This window comes from Salarias fasciatus, chromosome 5, assembly GCF_902148845.1.
Source record: "Salarias fasciatus chromosome 5, fSalaFa1.1, whole genome shotgun sequence".
In the NCBI taxonomy this organism is placed as follows: domain Eukaryota; kingdom Metazoa; phylum Chordata; class Actinopteri; order Blenniiformes; family Blenniidae; genus Salarias; species Salarias fasciatus.
Genome location: NC_043749.1, coordinates 28,688,240 through 28,707,217, shown reverse-complemented (window position 1 = coordinate 28,707,217; position 18,978 = coordinate 28,688,240). Strand labels below are relative to the sequence as shown.

At 42.5% G+C, this 18,978-nt stretch overlaps 2 protein-coding genes across 2 annotated transcripts; both read right to left on the bottom strand.

Moving 5' to 3' along the window:
• Positions 1-3,622: 3,622 nt before the first annotated feature.
• Positions 3,623-4,940, bottom strand: LOC115388925 (odorant receptor 131-2-like). The gene is made up of 2 exons (XM_030092237.1): positions 4,785-4,940; positions 3,623-4,393 (listed from the first exon to the last, which is right to left on the bottom strand). The coding sequence occupies exons 1-2, from the start codon at positions 4,938-4,940 to the stop codon at positions 3,623-3,625; spliced, it is 927 nt and encodes a 308-aa protein (XP_029948097.1).
• Positions 4,941-15,345: 10,405 nt separating this feature from the next.
• On the bottom strand, positions 15,346-16,952 carry LOC115388483 (odorant receptor 131-2-like). The gene is made up of 2 exons (XM_030091647.1): positions 16,796-16,952; positions 15,346-16,128 (listed from the first exon to the last, which is right to left on the bottom strand). The coding sequence occupies exons 1-2, from the start codon at positions 16,949-16,951 to the stop codon at positions 15,346-15,348; spliced, it is 939 nt and encodes a 312-aa protein (XP_029947507.1). The 5' UTR covers position 16,952.
• Between the last annotated feature and the right edge of the window lie 2,026 nt (positions 16,953-18,978).

Below are 18,978 nucleotides of genomic sequence, written 5' to 3'. Positions count from 1 at the left end.
GCAGGTAGTGGGCTAAGAAACGTGGGAGTTGTGGGCGTTCAACGCTGTTAGCATTCGGCTAGCGCTGCTAATGGTGGCCCGAAACCTGTTTGTTGCTATTGCTCGCTGATTTACAACATTGGCAGCGTCGTGGTGCATAGTGTCGATCTACTTTCAAGTGTTGCGCTTCAAAGATGAGAGTTCATATTCACTTTATGAGCAACTAAGGCTTTGTTTACGTTTGAGAAGACTCGTGGATGCAGGGCTCAAACTGCGCATCCCCAGTAGGCGCAAGGCATTCTGGGAAATGTAGTTTGTTATTGATTTCAGCCGTCTTTGTTATTTAGATAGGTGTTGCAAGCTTACTTTGCTTGAATAATGATTACATTCAAGTAATTGTATTGTGATGGTTTATTTTTTTTCAATTGTATTTCAGGTTTATGACCTGTGGCCATTTTGGTTTAATGAACAAAAACAAATCAGAAAAACGAGTCATAATACAGTGTGCATCCTGTTATATATGGTGTTCTTATTGTTCATGGTCACTGATTTCACCTATGGCGGAGGTCTGCGTCCTCTGAGCGCCAAATCCTAGTTTATTTTTAGTACTGATGCATGATATTGCTGGACCTGACAGAGGACAGAAAGACAGGTACTGAGACAGAAAGAGAAAGAAGCAAAAAAAAAAGAAAAAGTGGGGAGAAAGAGGAGAGTGATACATGGTGTGAGATATGATGGTCTGTTTTAATATTGACACCCCACACAACCGACTACTGCACCTGCATAAAAGATATGACAGAGGACATCCTACAGACTTTTGTTGGAGAATATAGCTGGTAGTGATCTGGGGCGTGCAAACTGAGGATCCAGGTATGAAATTACACCAGCGCATCAGAAGAGGCCTATTACAGATAACCATTAGTCTGACCCACCACAAGAAAACAAAGTAACCAAGTCCACATGCAGAATATCAAGAGTGAGTAATGATCAGTATGATCATGAAAATATGACAATGATCAAGCATATATGACCTCTGACCCCTGAGAAGATCACAAGCAGACCAAAGAGGCCCTCAGAGCCCAGACAACCAGCTGCCATCCTAGAGCCCAGATCTCAGAAACTCATCCAGGCAGACATCCACACACTGGTCCAGAAGGGGGCAGAGGAAGGCCCCAGCCAGGACCCCCAGCAGCCACGGGACCTGGGCCCCACGGCACCAAGACCAGCAGGCGCCGACCCCCCTGGGCAGCAGACGCCCAGGGCAGGCAGAACTGGGAGCCCAACAGCCAATCCCCACCCGGCCATGACCATATCCAGGAGAACAAGCCCACACGGGTGGCTACACGCCCCAGACCAGCACCCTCCCCCCAGCGCTGCAGCTGTGTCCCCTGAGATTCAGGACATCACAATTCCCCAAAACCCTCCAGTCCCCCTACCTCCTCCCCCCAGCCCCGCCCCACCCAGCAACGCCCCTCCCCTCCTCCCTTACTCCTCGAGCCCCCACCACTCCACACCACCCTCTCCCCAGCCCCCCCACCCCACCAACACCAGTAGGGCCCCGGGAACAGGGGTGTAGAAAGACCCCTTTGCCCTATCATTGCAGTGATGAAGTATATGTTGTTTGCAGTTAAAATTGAGGGGGCAGTAACCACACCGTGCCGCAAGCGAGGCCAAATGAGCAATCCTACCTACCCGAGCAGCCCTCCCCTCCTCACCGACATGGCATGCCAAATCCCCTAGATGTGCGTGTTGTATGTATTTGGTAGTGTTAGACGACAAGGTCTAATTAAAACTGAGAGGCGAGCCACCAAAGGTGTGTGAAAGATAGTGGGGGGAGAGAGAGGTCTGGGGATAGTAAGTAAGTAAGTAAGTACATTTTATTTATATAGCACCTTTCACAGGTAAAGAGCCACAAAGTGCTTCACAACACAATAAACAACAATAAAAACAACAATTAAATACAAATAAATTGTCAGATAGATAAATAGATAAATGGTCAACATTAAAAAGGAGATCAAATCTGGTCCGAAAACTAAGCAAATGCTTGAGCAAACAGAAAGGTTTTAAGTTGTGATTTAAAAGTGTCGACAGATGGAACTGCGCGGAGAGAGAGCGGGAGATCATTCCAGAGCCTGGGAGCAATGGCCTGGAATGATCGGGCTCCTCTGGTCTTGAACCGAGTACGTGGCACCTTTAACAAGTTCTGATGCGCAGACCTTAAAACCCTCGCAGGGGAATAAGGCTGGAGCAGGTCACAGATATAAGAAGGAGCTTGACCATGCAGGGCCCGAAAAGTTAAAACCACGATCTTAAAATTGACTCGATAAAAAACTGGTAGCCAGTGAAGCTCCTTTAAAGTAGCTCCATCTCGCTGCGACATTTAAATACTGAACACATCAATGCATCCGAAATCCAGTAGGACAGTATGTTATTCTGATTGTATAGTTGCATTTGTGACATTTGGTGTATTTTTGGGGGTCAAAATTACATTTGAGTTCAACACATACGCATGCATCAGATTGTTTTCACATTGTGGTGTTAATGCTTTTACTGAAGCAGAAAACATGAGTACTTGCTTTCCTGGTTAATGCATTCTGTCCATAGAGGTCAGAGATTTATGCTCTCCTTGCTCCCTCCAGAGTGACCTTCCTGAACTATCTGGTGCACCAGGGCTCACCTCTAAGTGGGTGTTTTCCCCAGCATGCCTACATGCATCAAGGAATAATTTGGCCTTTTAATCCAGAAATTATTGAGTCGTTCTGTGATGTAATAGAATTACTATATCAAAATGGGAAACATGTTTTGCCTGCCCCATAATGTAATAACACAAAAGGTTTTTTACGTTTTGGGCTCAGCATTTTCTTAAATTCCGTTTAATTTAGACTTTTTCTTTTTTGAAATAAAAATTTGGGTTGCTGTTACATTTCAGGTCACTCTTAACTATCAAACACTAACGGCAATATATGATTCATCTCTCCACCAGATGAGGATCAATTGACAGTTCCGCATGTTGCTTCACTTGAGTGTCCAGAACATAAAATCTCAGGTCAGGTGAACTGACAACGATCATCGATCATCAACCTGAGGCCCAAAGAGCTCTGGGGCTCTGGTACCAAGTACACTTATGGGCATCCTTGTGTTCCTGGTGTTTATTGTTTAAAAATCCATGACAAGTACAGAAGTCCAATGACAACTCACCACTTGAACTATGACTGAACAGGTTGTTTCTGTCAATCACCTCCTTTCAAATTATCAAATGTGTGTGAGACTGTGGAACCCGTTGGTGATTACCTATCCAGGACCTCTGAGCTTGTTTTTTCTCTTCAAAGGCATTGAATACAGCTGACTGTTAATGAGCATTCTTTTTTTTTTTTCTAATTAGAAATCTTTCCAGTTGGATTTCATTCTAATGAGTCAAGATTAAATTTTTTATGGAAACAGTTTAAACTAAACCCAACAAGTGAGTGCAGCTTTATTCTTTAGTGGCTTTTTTTTTTTTTTTTTTTTTTTTTTTTTTTCAGTTTATTCGACCAAACTCTCAAGCCCTTGCCCGTCACCCTCAGCCCTTAATTACTTTGTCAATCTGAACTGCAGATTCTCAGATCTGTGCAAATGCAGTCTCTGCTTTGTGGTCCACTTTCTGTCAACAGAGGACATACTTTTTAAAATATTGTTTGAATGTTTTGTCTCGTAACCCATACACAATGGGACTAATGAGTCTGGGAAAGACGTGGACGATAATGTAGCTAATGAAGATGATTTCTGTAGAATACTTTGGGAATGAAGTCAACATAGCTTTGATTATCATATGGGATACGTAGGTGAGCATGCAAAGAAGAAGCTGGAAGCTGTGAAGCACAATGGTGTTTCTTGCCTTTTTGACATCTCCACTTGAAGTTTTAGTTGTTTTAGCAGCTCTTGCAGCAACAAAGATTTTCGAGTACGTGTAGAAAATGGTGAGCCACACAGCAATCATGCACAGAATGTAAGAAACCTCCCTCTTTTTTAAACTCACTGGGTGTCGGAAGAGGTTACTCTTTGCACAGTATATGACATTGTTGAACAACCGTCCAGGCTCAGTGGCCGCAACAATAAAGACGTCTATCAGAGCTGAGATGACGCTCATGGCCCAAATCCACCCAATGATGATGTAGGTTCTTTTGATGGTGCAGAACTCTGTGTGCCGCAGTGGGAAACAAACAGCAATGTAGCACTCCACGGCCATGACAGCCAGATTCAGCGGCGTGTTGAAGGTGGTGAAGATGGTAAACATGAGGATGAGGCAGCAGAGGGACACGTTGATCCTGTAGAAGATGTTAGCCAACACCAACAGGGTGATTGATGTAGTGAGCTGGATTATGTCATTTATCACCAGGTGGATGAACAGGATGTAACGAGGATTCAAGTAAAAGATCTGAAAAGGAAGAAGAAGAAGAGGAAAAACCTCTTTTGCTGTTATTGAGCAAGACACTGAACCTGGAGTTACTCCCGGTGGATTATTGAGCTCCCTGTAGAGCAGCTGGTTCCACTGGCATATGTGTGAATGTATGAATGTGATTAACACTGTACAGAACTTTCAGGGCTAGAAGCAGCTGAAAAAAAGTGAAATCCATTTTCTACTCCCTCCAGACTGTGGTGCCGTTCTATAGGACTGTTTGAACTGTTAACCTTCCTTTTGCTTCACTGCCCTGACCTGACTGAGCTCTGAACGGCTCCTGATGCAGAAAAAAAAGAAATGACTGCTGCAGACCTGACAACACAACAGCCTGATTAAAACAAATATACTTGATGTAAAACAGTCTGACCTCGTGTTTCCTGAAGGTGTGAATCAGTGTGCCATTTATATAATTGATGATGAGTCCGAGAGCCAAAACTACCGCCATTCTGATGACAGATAAATTGAAGGCGTCTTGATCGCGCTGACGGATGGACATATTGTGGGCATGAGATGAGGAATTCATGGAGAATAAAAGTCCCCTAAGAAGAGAGAAAGCGAGATGAAGAGTGTGTGTGTGAGAGAGAGAGAGAGAGAGAGAGAGAGAGAGAGAGAGAGAGAGCAAATCACATAATTGAAGATTTAATTCAATTTCTACTTGAACTTTATTCTGAAATCACTGTAATGCAAAGATTCCCAGTAAAAGTGTTTGTTTTCTACTGTATCCATTCATTTTTTAATGGATAAATGATTACATTTTAAAAAATGAAATTCGATTAACTTCATCTTTATTTATATAGTAGAACAATAACTGAATAACCACATGTCACTGTGCCAGAGAAAAAGCCCAAGTATGAAAGTGGAAAGTGTGTGTGTGTGTGTGTGTGTGTGTGTGTGTGTGTGTGTGTGTGTGTGTGTGTGTGTGTGTGTGCGTTCTCGTATTTCTATCCTTGTTGGGGCCAAATGTCCCCACAAGGATAGCAAAACGTGGAACGACGTGCCTTGTGGGGACCTTTTTCCGGTCCTAAGTAGGAGAAACAGTGTTTTCTTGACCATGTTGTTGTTACTGAAAAAAGTAAAAGTGCAAAAACATTTCTTTAGGGTTAGTCTTTGTTGTGGTGTGGGTTAGGGTTAGGGTAAGGGTCAGGGTTAGGGGCTAGACATGAATGGGAGTCAATGGACGGTCCCCACAAGGATAGAAATACAAGACTGAGCGTGTGTGCGTGTGTGTGTGAGCGGCTGCACGCACTGTTGGTCTAAAATCCTTTTCTTCCTGTAAAAAACTAGTTTTTTTGTTTGTTTGTTTATTTATTTTATTTTATTTATTTATTTTTTTTGCATTGGGGAAGCTGTAATAAAATAATGAAGGAAAGAGTTTAGCGTTACAGGAGGAATGAGATTAACCTGCCTGACACACAGCTGTGTGTGTGTTTAGAAATAAACAAAATTTTATTGTTTTCGTATATCGTTTCTAATCAGTGTTCAGGTTCTTTGAGTTTCTGTAAAGGCCATCAATATATAAAAAAAATTTATAAAAATAAATATAAAATAAAATATCTGGATATTTTTTAACCTTTCTTCAACAAAGCATTTTCTGTTGCCAGTCAGTGCATCTGAATAATGCATTTATGCAAAAAAAAAAAGGAATAATCTCAAAGTCTGTTTTTGAAAAAATACAATGCACTGAAAAGTACTGTAAATAACTCTACTTTTACTTATTAAGTCAGGTAAGCTGTATTTACTGTACTTCGGACATTCAAAGTATTCTTTTAAATAGAGATGTAAACATTTAGGTGTTTAGGTTTTGACTGTATACTTACTGAGTTTGAGGTCATTATGTAAAAAATAGAAAAGCTTATTTTAATTTCATATATGGATTATTGTCCAAATCATCCCTTAAAAGGTTTTAATGTGATTTACCTATTGAAGAAACAAATACGAGTAAAATGCAGTGAGATTATTACATACATCTAATAAACAACAGTCAGTCACATCACCACAGATCAGGTGAATGAAAGTGTGTAACAGAAGAGGTTGTTACCTTCAGTCTCCTCCTGAACTCTTCTGGAAATGAGTGTAAGTTTATTTTGCAGTCTTTATATTAAGAAGGTTGATGCAACATAGGAAATGATGTTTCACCAGTTTCAGGCAGTGAGTCAGCTTCCTGTTAGCTGTAACTTCCTTCAGATTATTCATGAATCAATCTGAATTTCCAGCTTTCATTGTTTGTTGAGCATATATATATAATCTATAGAATGTAATATATAATACATATAATTTGCATTGGAATTTATGGAATTATGTTGCAATTTGTCATGGACACTGTGTCAAGGAAAGGAGGGCATCATGTGGGGATATATGAGCTGGTGGATCTCTGCAACTCCTCCAGATTGGCCTCTGAGATGAGTCTCTGATCAATACTTTCCTTGGCTGGCCTGCCAGTTTAAATGGATGGTCATGTCTTGGTCTGTTGCAGTTGTACCATACTCTTTTCTATTTTGGGAATATGGATTGCATGGTGCTCCATGAGATGTTCAAAGCTTGAGATATGTTTTTATAACAGATCACTGTTTTAAAATTCTTCATAACTTAGATTAGATTGTACACAGATGGACTGTACTGACTAACGATGTGACCTCTGAAGGCAGTTAGTTGCACTGGTCTTTAATGAGGGGGGGTCACAGTAAAGGGGGCTGAATATCTTTGTGTGCTACGCTTGTTTTTTATTTGTTGAAAAAGGTACAGTACCTGAGGTTCATGCACTGTTGAGGCGTGTCACACAGGATAGTCCTACAATGCTGAGGGCTTTGCACACATCGGTGCAGGCCTCGATCCACTCCTTTGGCCTTGCAACCAACGGCACCAAGGGTCCCAGGATGGGAAGCATGTTTGCCAGATTCATGAGATTGTGGAAATGTTCGTTCCTGAATATCCTCATTCTGGCTGAGCACAGTTTGAGGGTCCATGGGCCAAAACACATAAGTAACAAACGGAGAGCCCTTCCAGGTGCCCCTCCAAGACAGCACCAAAAACTCAAAACCTGAACAGTCTTTTCAGACTGTTATCCAAGTAATACTCCCCCAGCACATCTTTTCCCCTGTCCACAGTGGCGGAGCTAGATTTTTATCCATGGGGTGGCCAAGGCTATTTCAGGGGGTCCACAGACTATAACAATGAATTTGTTTCTTGACTTATCAATTGCATTCGGAGTGTCAAATGTTGAAATGTACATACTAAGCACACAGGAGATGAGATTTATGAATATATAATTTACAGTTTACTAACAATATAGAAAATGTAAAACATAACTTTGCAACAATTTTTCAATAATGCATTAAAGCTATGGTGCGTAACTTCGGTCGCCCTCTGGCGGAATTCTGCGTTCTTACAACAATAAAACGGCGCTTCCACATGACGTACGGCTAGGTGTCCCTGGTGTCCCCCCCTCCCCCTCTCCCCCCAACCTGCCGCGGTGATTCGCGTTTCCACAGCGCAAATCACCGTTGGAAACAGTTTTTATTTTGTGTGAATAAGGACAGCTGGTGAAAAGAAGATGGACTCTTCTTAAGAGGTAATTACTGTTTTCTTTTTTTTTTTTTGCCACACAAACGCAAATAGCTGATTAAAACGGGAGACAAGGTGCCTGCTAATTTGTAACTGACAGGTTAGTGAATGAAAAGACCTAGTGGTCGTCAGCCTGCCGGTGTTCTACCGTCTGAGAGTTTTTTTTTTCCTCTCCTCTCTGTTGTCCGGGCGCTGCACAATTTAGCGCGGGCGGCGCCCGGACTGAACTCTGAAGTAGCATGTCGCTTCCTCAGTCTGCCTGAGACTGTGAGCTGAGCCTGTTGCGATGAGACCCTCCCGTCCTCCCCCTCCCTTCTTGTTGTGACGTAAAATGCATAATTTCCTGCGCGCCAGCGCGGGAATGTCGCCGGTTGACACGCAAAACAAGAATTATATATATTGAAAAATCCCGCGAGATGTTAGAGGAGCGGATCGGCTTAATCTGCATTTTGTCATCTCCACTACTAGTGGCTTGGCTAAAACTGACGTTCATAGACATTTAAAAGTTAATAACTCATTTTTACAAAAAGTGTGAAAATGTACCAATACATTAATAGTTCGTCACACAATCTCTCCCCCGCCCCCGTCTCTCACTCATCAATATCTTAACAATGCAGAAAATGTAAAACACAACTTGGTAACAACTTTTCAATAATTCATTAATAATAACTAAATTTTACAAAAATGGTGAAAATGCACCAACACATTCATAGGTACTCACACAATATCTCTCTCTCCCTCTCTCCCACACACACACACACACACACATACACACACAGTATGCAGGTTTTAACTATGACAAGGGTTACTGTCTGACTCTTAAACTATCCTTGGTCTAAGTAGAACATAGTGAAGAGCTTAGTCATGACCAGAGATACTATCTTTCTTATACAGGTTCAGAAAAGCATAATCCTTCGGTTATGGTGAGAAATCGCAAAATGTTTCACAAAGTCATTCATGTTGAGGGCACGTGCCCTTCTTGACTCGATACTGAGAGTTCCAAGGTGACTAATTAGGGCCAATCCCAATTCTACCCCTTTCCCCTACCCCTTAGCCCTTAGCCCTACCCCTATCACTCTCCTACCCCTTTTAGAATAGGGCTGAGGGCTAGGGCTATCTTTGCAGCACTATGAATTGGGATACCCCTTGGCCCTTTAAGCCCTGCTGCGCTCCTATAACAACAAAAAATTATGGATATTAGAAATGATAGAAATTACATTAGAAATTACTTTTATTTTTTAATAATGGTATTATTATTTACCTTATATTTATTTTTGAGGTTCTCCCACTTTTTTGAAGCTTGCTGGGCTGTAACTTCCCCTTCCAAGCCATTTTCTTTTATGAATTTCCTAAAGTAATACATATATGTTTATATAAACACGTTTTATTACTAACATATTATAGCTTAGACGAATAATATAATTTACTCCCAGTGTGTTTTGGCGCTGTATTTTGATTTCAAAAACTTTTCTTCATTTTCACCTCTAAACTGAATCAGAAGTCGGGTTTCATCGGGGGTCAAACATATTACGTTAAAAATGTGATAAAAGATGACGTTAATACAGCAATTAGTGCTCTTCAGAAGTTACAAATTTACGATTGGAAACGGTGCTATGCAACGCTTAAACGTTAATCCATGACTGGGACACTGTCACGATAGTATATCTATAAATTCAGTGAAGCAAATACACTTTTTATAGCTTTTTAAATAGTATACAGAAAGCAAGCTTACATTTGTGCGACTCCGTGATGGGCGCCATGTTGTTTTTTTCTGGCCGATGTGAAACTCCGCCTACCCGTATTGAGAATAGGGAGCATCGATACAGACTTCGCTGAAAGGAGTGAAATAGCCCTTCCCCTTTCCCCTACCCCTATTCAAAAAGTAGAATTGGGATAGCCCTTAAGCCTCGTGAACGCGCATATCATAGGGGTAGGGGTAAGGGGTAGAATTGGGATTGGCCCTTAACCTGCCATCAGCCATGGTGGTTCTGAGGTGAGTTTTAATCAGTTTTAAAGCAGAGAAGCTTCTCTCACAGGAAGCAGTGCTGACTGGAGTAACAACAGCAATCTTGCAAAGTCTGAATATCTCATGGAAAACCTCTTTGTAAGGCTCGAGAAACACAATGAAATCAAACAAAGTAGATGGTCTGTCTAATCCACTTTTCACTCTCCTGTCGAGAAGTCGCTTGGTTTGGTGAACTTCATGTTTGAGGTCACTGAGGTCTGACTCAAAGGTCTGTGCAAAGGCAAATAGAGGCTCCTCGCTTAAGAAAGTTGCACTCTTTGGGTTCAGGGACTGCACACCTTGCATGATCTCACAACTTCTTTTTGAAAAACGCCTCTTCAGCTCAGTTATGAGACAGGCAATCACTTGATAAAAGAGTGATCTGGGGAAGCCTTCATCATCACAGTTTCTCTGTCCTACAGTGTGAGTCAAGAAATCTTGAGCTTATTCTGGAATGTCTTTTAGATTGTGTTTGTACACTGATTTTGCACTGCTCAGCAAGCTCCTCAACCTCTTTCATCAAAGTTCATCAAAGTAATTCTCAGTTCTGTAGTCCTGGAAAGTGTCTGTAAGGGCACCTACCAGATCCAAAGCCCTTGCTAGATCAAGAGTGCTGGACTGGAGCAAGTCAGAAAGACATTTGGCATCACCAAGCACTTTACAAAAGGTAACCCTAAGCCCCATGAACTGCAGCTCTATCTGAGAAAGAAGACCCCTCGCCTCTACTCCATGTCTTTCAAGTGAAAGATCCTGCAACAGTCTCAGAACTGCTGGAAGCCTGTCTCTCAGATTACAACACACTGTGTATCTGCAGGCCCACCTTGTGTCTGTAAGTGCCTGTAGCTCCCTGGGCTGCTGTGATGGATACAGCTCTTTCTGAACTGCAAGCCACTTTAGATGCACATACGAGCCAGACACAAAGTTATACAGCTGCTGCAGAAGTGCAAAAAAGTCAACAACCTCAGGCACTGCTTTTGTAGCATCAACAAGAACTAAATTCAAGCAATGCGCATTACAGTTAACATAAAATGCAAATCTGGCATTGTTTTGAATTCTTGCAGATACTCCAGAATGTTTACCACTCATGACAGATGCACCGTCGTACCCTTGTCCTACAAGGTTATTTCTGTAGTCCAGACCATGCCTCTCTAGACAACTGACAATCAATGTACTGATACCTGCTGCATCAAGGCTTTCACCTGCCTGGAAACACAGAAAACTTTCATGAACTGCACCTTTGTAATAATACCTTATAACTATAGACATTTGTTCTTTTTTTTGTAGGTCTTTTGTCTCATCTGCAATCACACTGAAAACTTCATTTTCTTTACTTCTTTGATAATTTCGGTCTGGACCATCTCAGCTAAACCCTGTAGGATTTCGTTTTGAATTTAGTGGCTTGTGTATTTTGCATTGCCACATGCACCGAACCTCTTTTCAATTAATTTATCATGTTTTGCTATTTCATCCAGTATGGCCAAAAAGTTCCCCTTATTATGAGAGTCCTCAGACTCCCGATGGCCTCTCTGTGCAATGTTTTGAGTTGCTGTTAACAGAAGAACATTTGCTATTGTTTTCACATAATGTTGATTTTCCTCCACTTTTTTTTTGTCGGTTCATGTTCAAAGAGTTTAACATGTTTGTGTTCATCTCAGTAGCCTTATTACACTACTTCCATGCATATTGACAAGCATTTCTGATTTTGAGTGGAGTTTAAACCCAGCCTCCTTTGACAACACTTTTTTCCTATTGGAGAAGCCTGACTCTGAGGAAAAGGCAGAGTCTGGTGCATTAGGCAAGGAGAAATGTCTACAGGCAAAGCAAGGAAGAGTCTTTAAGGACTGAGTATTCAAGCCAAGAATTGGCTCTGTACCAGGCACTGCAGAATGCTCTCTTCCTTGATCCATGCTGGGTTCTGGGGAAATGTGTCAGACAAGGCTGAACTGGTCCCTCCTCTTTGCATCTTGAAATATCTGGAATACAAATAAAATAGTCATGAAAACACAGCGAAGTGATCCAGAAGATTATTAGACAATAACTGCAGCTAGCTGTCAAGTTTCAGGTAAGTAGACCTACCACCGGGTCCTCTCGGCTGAGCGAAATTCGTGCTGGGGACAGCTGGCTTCTCCTGTGTCCTTCCGCAATGGAACTACATTGTATAAAAATATTAGTGTAAGCAAAATAAACATACAACCACCATTAAAAACAACACACATCAGTAACCACGACCCAGTCTCATTGCACACATCTTTAAAGTTACCTTCAGCGTGGACAGACCAATAATAGTAAAACTGGCTATTATTTGAGTGTCTGGATAAAGGAAACAATAGTTTATGCCTCGTTTAATTGTGAGGGGGGCGTGGCCAGGCGACTCTCATTGAAATGTATTAGTTTAAAAAGTGTGCGTGGGACACGAAAAAACTGTGCAAATCGTGCCCCCGAACGCGATTCAATAGCTTAATTTATGGGACTCATAGCACGAATTGCCACGAGACTGGGTTGGTAACCAACACTTCAAAATATCAAAATAAATTATAACTTAAGGGTTCCTACACATTTAAAATTTCCAGACCCTAATTCGCAGACTTCTCAGTAACAAAGACAGAAATCTTTTGTGACATTTGGGTAATAAGATGTGTATCATGTGAATAGATTATGCAATTCATCATGCAACTCATTCGTTATCATTTTTCTGAATTTGTATCCCATTATGTCACTAAATTATTTCCAAGAGATTGTAGATAGGTAGTGTATGCAAAATAATTAACCCAAACATCTTAAGATAATCCAGATAAGTATTAAGATAAATATATTTCCATACATTTTTTTTCCATTTTCCATACTACTACAGACCTGGAAATGTAGAAAATCAAATTCCATACTTTCCATACTAACGTGGGAACCCTGTAACTTAAAATGACTACTGAAGTGAGCATGTGACTGCTTCTATGCTCTCACCTGGTGGTGATGGGCTGTGTGCATCAGATTCTCTCTCCTCCTGACTCGTCCCAGGATGGGAGCTGCTAGCAGACCTGAATTCTGGCTGTCTGCCTGCCTCATCTTTTCCTGACTTGGTTCTCTTTAAAAAGAGATCATAAATATTCTCCCCCTGCCTTTTCATTCTCAACTGACCCTATGAAAAAAAAATACAGTCTTGTTAATGTTACTCCTAGCATCACTTATAATCACACAATGTTATTAAATCCCTATTTCAAGCCTAAAAAATGTCAGGGCAAATAAAAAACCGTAGGCAAAAGTTTAATATTCAGACTTCTCAGCTAGTTGACAGCAGGCTGACTACCGTGTTCAACAACAAAAAAATCTATCTACAAAAGTTATTTTAAACAGTGACTCATTAGGACACCAGCGTAAAACTTACTTTACGACATGGATTTCTCTGTCCACGTAGGGTATTCTTCGTCTCCTTTTTCGACAATTTGTTGATCTCCTGTCTCCAGCAAAGATAACCGACTCAAGTTCAAATCAGATTCAAATCATCCTCTGCTTCAGTGGCTATTTTTAGCCTTCTTCTCCTAATGAACGTGGATTGCTACGCTTTGTGGTACATAGCGCCAACTACTGTACAGGAGGGACAGCAGTCAATAGGCTTCACTGATTTAAAAATGCAACTGGCTTCTTCCGACAAGACGTATGGTGCCGCGATACGTCAATCAACTGTGGTGGCACCTTGGGGGGGGGGGCTTCAATCAGATTTCAGGGGGGTCCAGTGCTACCCCTGCCCCCCCTCTAGCTCCGCCCATGCCTGTCCATGGAGGATGAGGAAAATGTTTATATATTGGGATTTATGATTTATGATGACAGGCCTGCTGCTGATCGGCCTGTGCTGCGGCCTGGACTTCTGGAGAATTAAGAAGCCTACCACCATAAAAGACGTCCAACAGATGATGGTCTTTGCAAACTAACGGGCAAAAGCTGACATTGACCATTCTGGTGAACTCAATCGAAAGATGGACAATTTGATTGGGGTTGTGGTCCATTTGAGATGCAGGTTGGATGTCATCACTGAGAGGGTTAATGCAGCTGCTGTCTGAGAAGTTGAGAACGCCAAACGGCTCCTTCCACATCAAAACAAGATCCCAACTGATTGCATTTGGCATCCCTTGGAATTCAAAACAACCCCCTGGAAAATTCAAAGCCAAAGGATTACTTATCTTTATCCTCCCTCTCTCTCTGCCAATGTCACCTGCCTCACCTCTTGACTTCTTCTGTCGAAGTCATCTTCACGGCAACTACCATCTGCACCTGGGACACAATGACTGGAGAACCAAATAAGTGGGACGGGCCTACTACAGACACATACACTGGATTAATAAACTAAATCTACACACGCTGCATCCATGACGTTCCCTACCTACTCCGCCTCCTCCCCCACCCTTCTGCTGACAAACAGTGGTGATGACCTGGTGCACTGGGAAGCTGCAGCGGCTGATCTGCTGAACTGAAGCAAACTGTCTAATGTCAATCATTGCTGTATTTGTGTGCAGGTTTGTTTTTTTTTTTGTTTGTTTTTTTTTTGGGTCACTCACTTCTAATCATAACTCGCTTTGGAACCGTGATCTGAAATGATGTACCTTTTTTTTTTTAACCCCCCCCCCCCAACTCTTGTTTACCCTTGACAGATAAGACGCCACAAATGGTTGCCTTGATGTCTCTCTACTGCATTAAATTCCTTGTATGGGCAACTGTACTTGGCTGGTAATGATTCTGTTTCTGATTCTGATCAGACGTCAAGACAGGGAAGTGCACTGATGATCTGGCATCAACAGATGGGTGATAAGTGGGCTTGGAGAATGACACAGGTGACACACGAGCACAGTCAGACACAGGGATAGGTCAGACATGAAGGGCAAGTGGGCGGAGACACAGACAAGACAGGTGAACCAAAATAAAACAGGAAGTGACACCAACAAAACTAAGACACAAAAAGATTCCTTATAATGTCTGAATCGGTTAATGTGATTAACACTGTAAAATACTTTGGGGACTGCTCCAGCAGTTTAAAAAGTGAATCTCATTCAAAATATATTTTAAAGAAAGTCTTAAACCACATCAGATATTCCAAGTCTTTTGGAGGCACTGAACAGCAGCTCATACTGTTGCTGTAGCAGAAGGCCTGAATTTGGAGGACAAAGGCAAATATTTCACACTTAAACATATGCTTTTATTATTGAGTGTTTATGCAGCACTTTTCACAAGGTACCATGAGTCTTCACAATAGGTTGACATACATGTCGTGAGTAATAAAAACACAACAATTGATGTGAATTGAGACAATCACAATGTGTTTTAATGCAAACACCTGGTTATAAGTATGACAATCAGACGTGTATCATAACTTAAATTACGTTTGAGGAAGAATATGCTTTGTGACCCCACAGCTGAGATATCTTTTGAAGTACTTCCTGAAAGTTGCATCCCGTAGCCCGTAGACGATGGGGTTTGAAAAGCGAGGAAGGATTTGACTGATGACAAAAACAGCAAAATAAATCAATCTTGCCTGTCCAGGAAAGAGGAAAAGCAAGAACTGAGTGAATTTGGGCTGCACATACACAATCATGCACAGCAACACCTGGAAACCGTGAAGCAGGATGGTGTTTGTGGCCTTGTTTGCATTCGCATCTGCAGTTTTGGCCACAAACAGAATCCTGAAGAATGTATAATAGAGAGCGAGCCAAACTATCACGAGGAACACAATGTGAGAGGCATCCCTCTTGTTTACGCTGTAGCTGCTCCTGAACACTTTGTCTCTGTGGCAGACCACCAGGCCGAAGAGGAACTGCTGAGACTCGGTGGCCAACAAGAGGATCATGTCTGGCAGGACAGAAAGAAAGCTTACTGCCCAGATTGTGCCGATGACTGCATATGTCCTCTTTACTGTACATAATTGGCTGTAACGCAGGGGGATGCAGACAGAGATGTAGCACTCGACCGCCATGAAAAGGAGATTGAGAGGTGTGTTTTGTGTGGTGAGCACAGCTGGCACGATAAGGAGAGCACAGAAGAGCACGTATATGGTGTTGAAGATATAGGCCAGGAGGAAGAGGGAGACGGTGACTGTCAGCAGGATCATGTCGTTCAGCACCAGATGAATGAAAAGGATGTAACGAGGGTTTGTCTTAAAGATCTGAAATGAATCAAGATGACACAAAATTCATTTTCACTTTAAAAAGAAAAAAAAAACTACATTTCCATCCTTTTTTCGATAATTAGCATTACAGTTTTCCTGGACACAGCTTGTAACATCAACACTATGACAGAATCAATCGCGACTCATCCACATTATTCCACAGTAACGTTGCAATTAATTAATCTAATTAAAAATTTTAATTGTTTGACAGCACTAGTTGAAATACTTGGATTTGTTTTCTTTTTTTCAATGAATAAATTGTGTGTATGTGTGTGTGTGTGTGTAAATAAGAATATAAATGCAAATATATACTGTATATGTATAATGTTGTATATTTTTCTTGGGGAAAAAATATTTATGAAACTTTTTTATACAAGAACACAGGTGTAACAAAAGACAACAAAAAGACTAACATATATCCCTACTGTCTGGTCCCTAAGATACACATTGATGTGTGAGGAGGAACTGACACTGTCCTCTTTGGAATGTGCCTGTGTGTAGAAAACCACGATTTACTTATAAATAATATAAACATAAATATAAAACGGTTTGCATGAGTAACGTTCATGAACACAAGTATTTGAACAAGAGGACGATTGTCATATTAGGATCAGTTAGTCAAACCAAGGCTCTTGTTCAAAGAATGAAAATAGTGTACACTTACATAATGTGAGCTGAAAGTGTGCACCATTGTGGCATTGATGTAGTTGATGGTGATACCGAGAAGTACCACGATCATGCTCCTGCTCACAACGTCATTCAGCGACATCCAGGAGTCCACCGGAGCCGTCATGTTCACATCAGCGTCTGTCACATTCATGACTGCATCCTGTTTGTCCTCCAAAGGTAAAGACATACCAGACAACAAGCATCAAATGCATAAAACACATGAAAGATACAGATATTGAACATTGTGGTTTGAATTCAAGAAGCTGAACGACCTGATACTGACCTCTGATACAGACAGGAAGTTGAATCTCTATTATGACAGTGTGAGTGCAAACAATGAGATTTATACTGCAAAGTTAGTGGGTATGGCTTCACTTCTACAAACATAACACACACACATGCACATGCGCATGGACGCAAACACACATGCACACACACACACACACACACACACACACACACACACACACACACACACACACACACACACACACACACACACACACACAAATGCCAAATGCTCTCTCTTTCTCTCTCTCTCTCTCTCTCTCTCTCTCTCTCACACACACACACACACACACAGAGTCTTATTCCATTTACACTTACTCAAATTATAAACAAAACTCATCAAACTATTGATCATAAAAAAATGTTTTCACCTGAAAATGTAATAGTTCTTCTCATGAAGATCTCAAGTCCCCATAACGTTGAGTGTGTGAACTCACAATGGGAAATGTTTTCATCTTACAACTCAACACACTCATCATCTTTTAACTGATATCATTCTAGCTGAAGCAGCCAAATTCAACTTTTCTGAAACACCCAGGCTCTGTGTCTATGTAGATGAGGAAACACTGCTGCGCATGTGCTCCATGGCCATAGTCAGTGGCGGCTGGTGGTGAAATTTGTTGAAGGTAGAGAAGAGGAACCGGGGATTGCCTTCATTTTCTGAGATGAGTTGGTAGAAGTGGGAAGTTCTGGCCTGTTTAACTGTATTATTGTAAATTTTGAGTTGTTGATGCAGGATCTTGTAATGCACAGTCAACTTGGATTTCCACCACCTTCTCTCAGCTCTCCTGGAGTTTCTTTTCATTTTGTTGATATTCCTGGCCCTGTCCTTCATCCGGGGGCTCCTGGGTGACGGGGGTGCTGCGGCATCCCCGGACCCCTCTCTCGGCTGGCTCTCGTGGACACACACGTAGTGTTTTGGGAGGCGGGCTTATCAAGTTGGGTGTGGTGGAGGGGGGCATCTAAGCGGCCCCAATCAGTGCACCCTTCGGTGGCTTGCCTCTCAGTCTTAATTGCACTTAGTCATCTAACATGACCAAATACATACAAACACACATGTCGGGGGGTCTTTGTCAGGGGTGGGGCTGTTCAGGTAGATGGGACTGCTCGTTTGGCCTCACTTGTGGCACGGTGTGGTTACTGCCCCTCAATTTTAATCGCAAACAACATATACTCCATCAACACTCACGAGCCGGGGGGGGGGGGGGGGGGGGGGGGGGCAATGGGGTCTTCTGCGCCCCCGTTTCCGGGTTCCTTCTGGTGGGGGGTGGGGGGTTGATGCCCTGGATCTCGGGGTATGTGGCCGGAGCGCTGGGGGGTGTACTGGCCCGGGGTGGGTAGCCGCCCGTGTGGGCCGGTTCTCCCGGGTGGGTCATGGCCCTCTGCCTGTGTGTGTGGGGGGGGGGGGGGGGGGGGGGGGGGTTGGCTCTTGGGCTCTTAGGCCTTGGGCTCTTGCGGCTCCTGCCAGTTGTGGCTCTGCGGGGCCTGTGCCCCGGGGCTGCCGGGGTCCTGGACCGGAGCGGGGGCGTCTGCCTGTGGGAGCAGCTTGGATCCGGGCTCTGTGATGTCTGCCTGCTGTTTGGGCACTGAGGGCCTCTCTGGCCTGCTTCTGGCCTTCTCAGGGGTCAGAGGTCATATATGCAAGATCACTATCATCATCACTATCACCCCTCTCATACTCGGCTACCTTGTCTTCTTGTGGTGGTTAGACTAATGGTGATCTGTAGTAGCCCTCTCTTGATGCACGCCCCTAGTTTACTACTAGTTACTACTCCCTATATTCTCAAAAAAAAAAAAAACAAGGCTTGTGGTGTCCTTGCATTTCCTTCCTTCCCTACACCTCCTTTTGTTGTTGTGGCCTGGTCTGTTCACTACTAGGTTCGTCAGGGA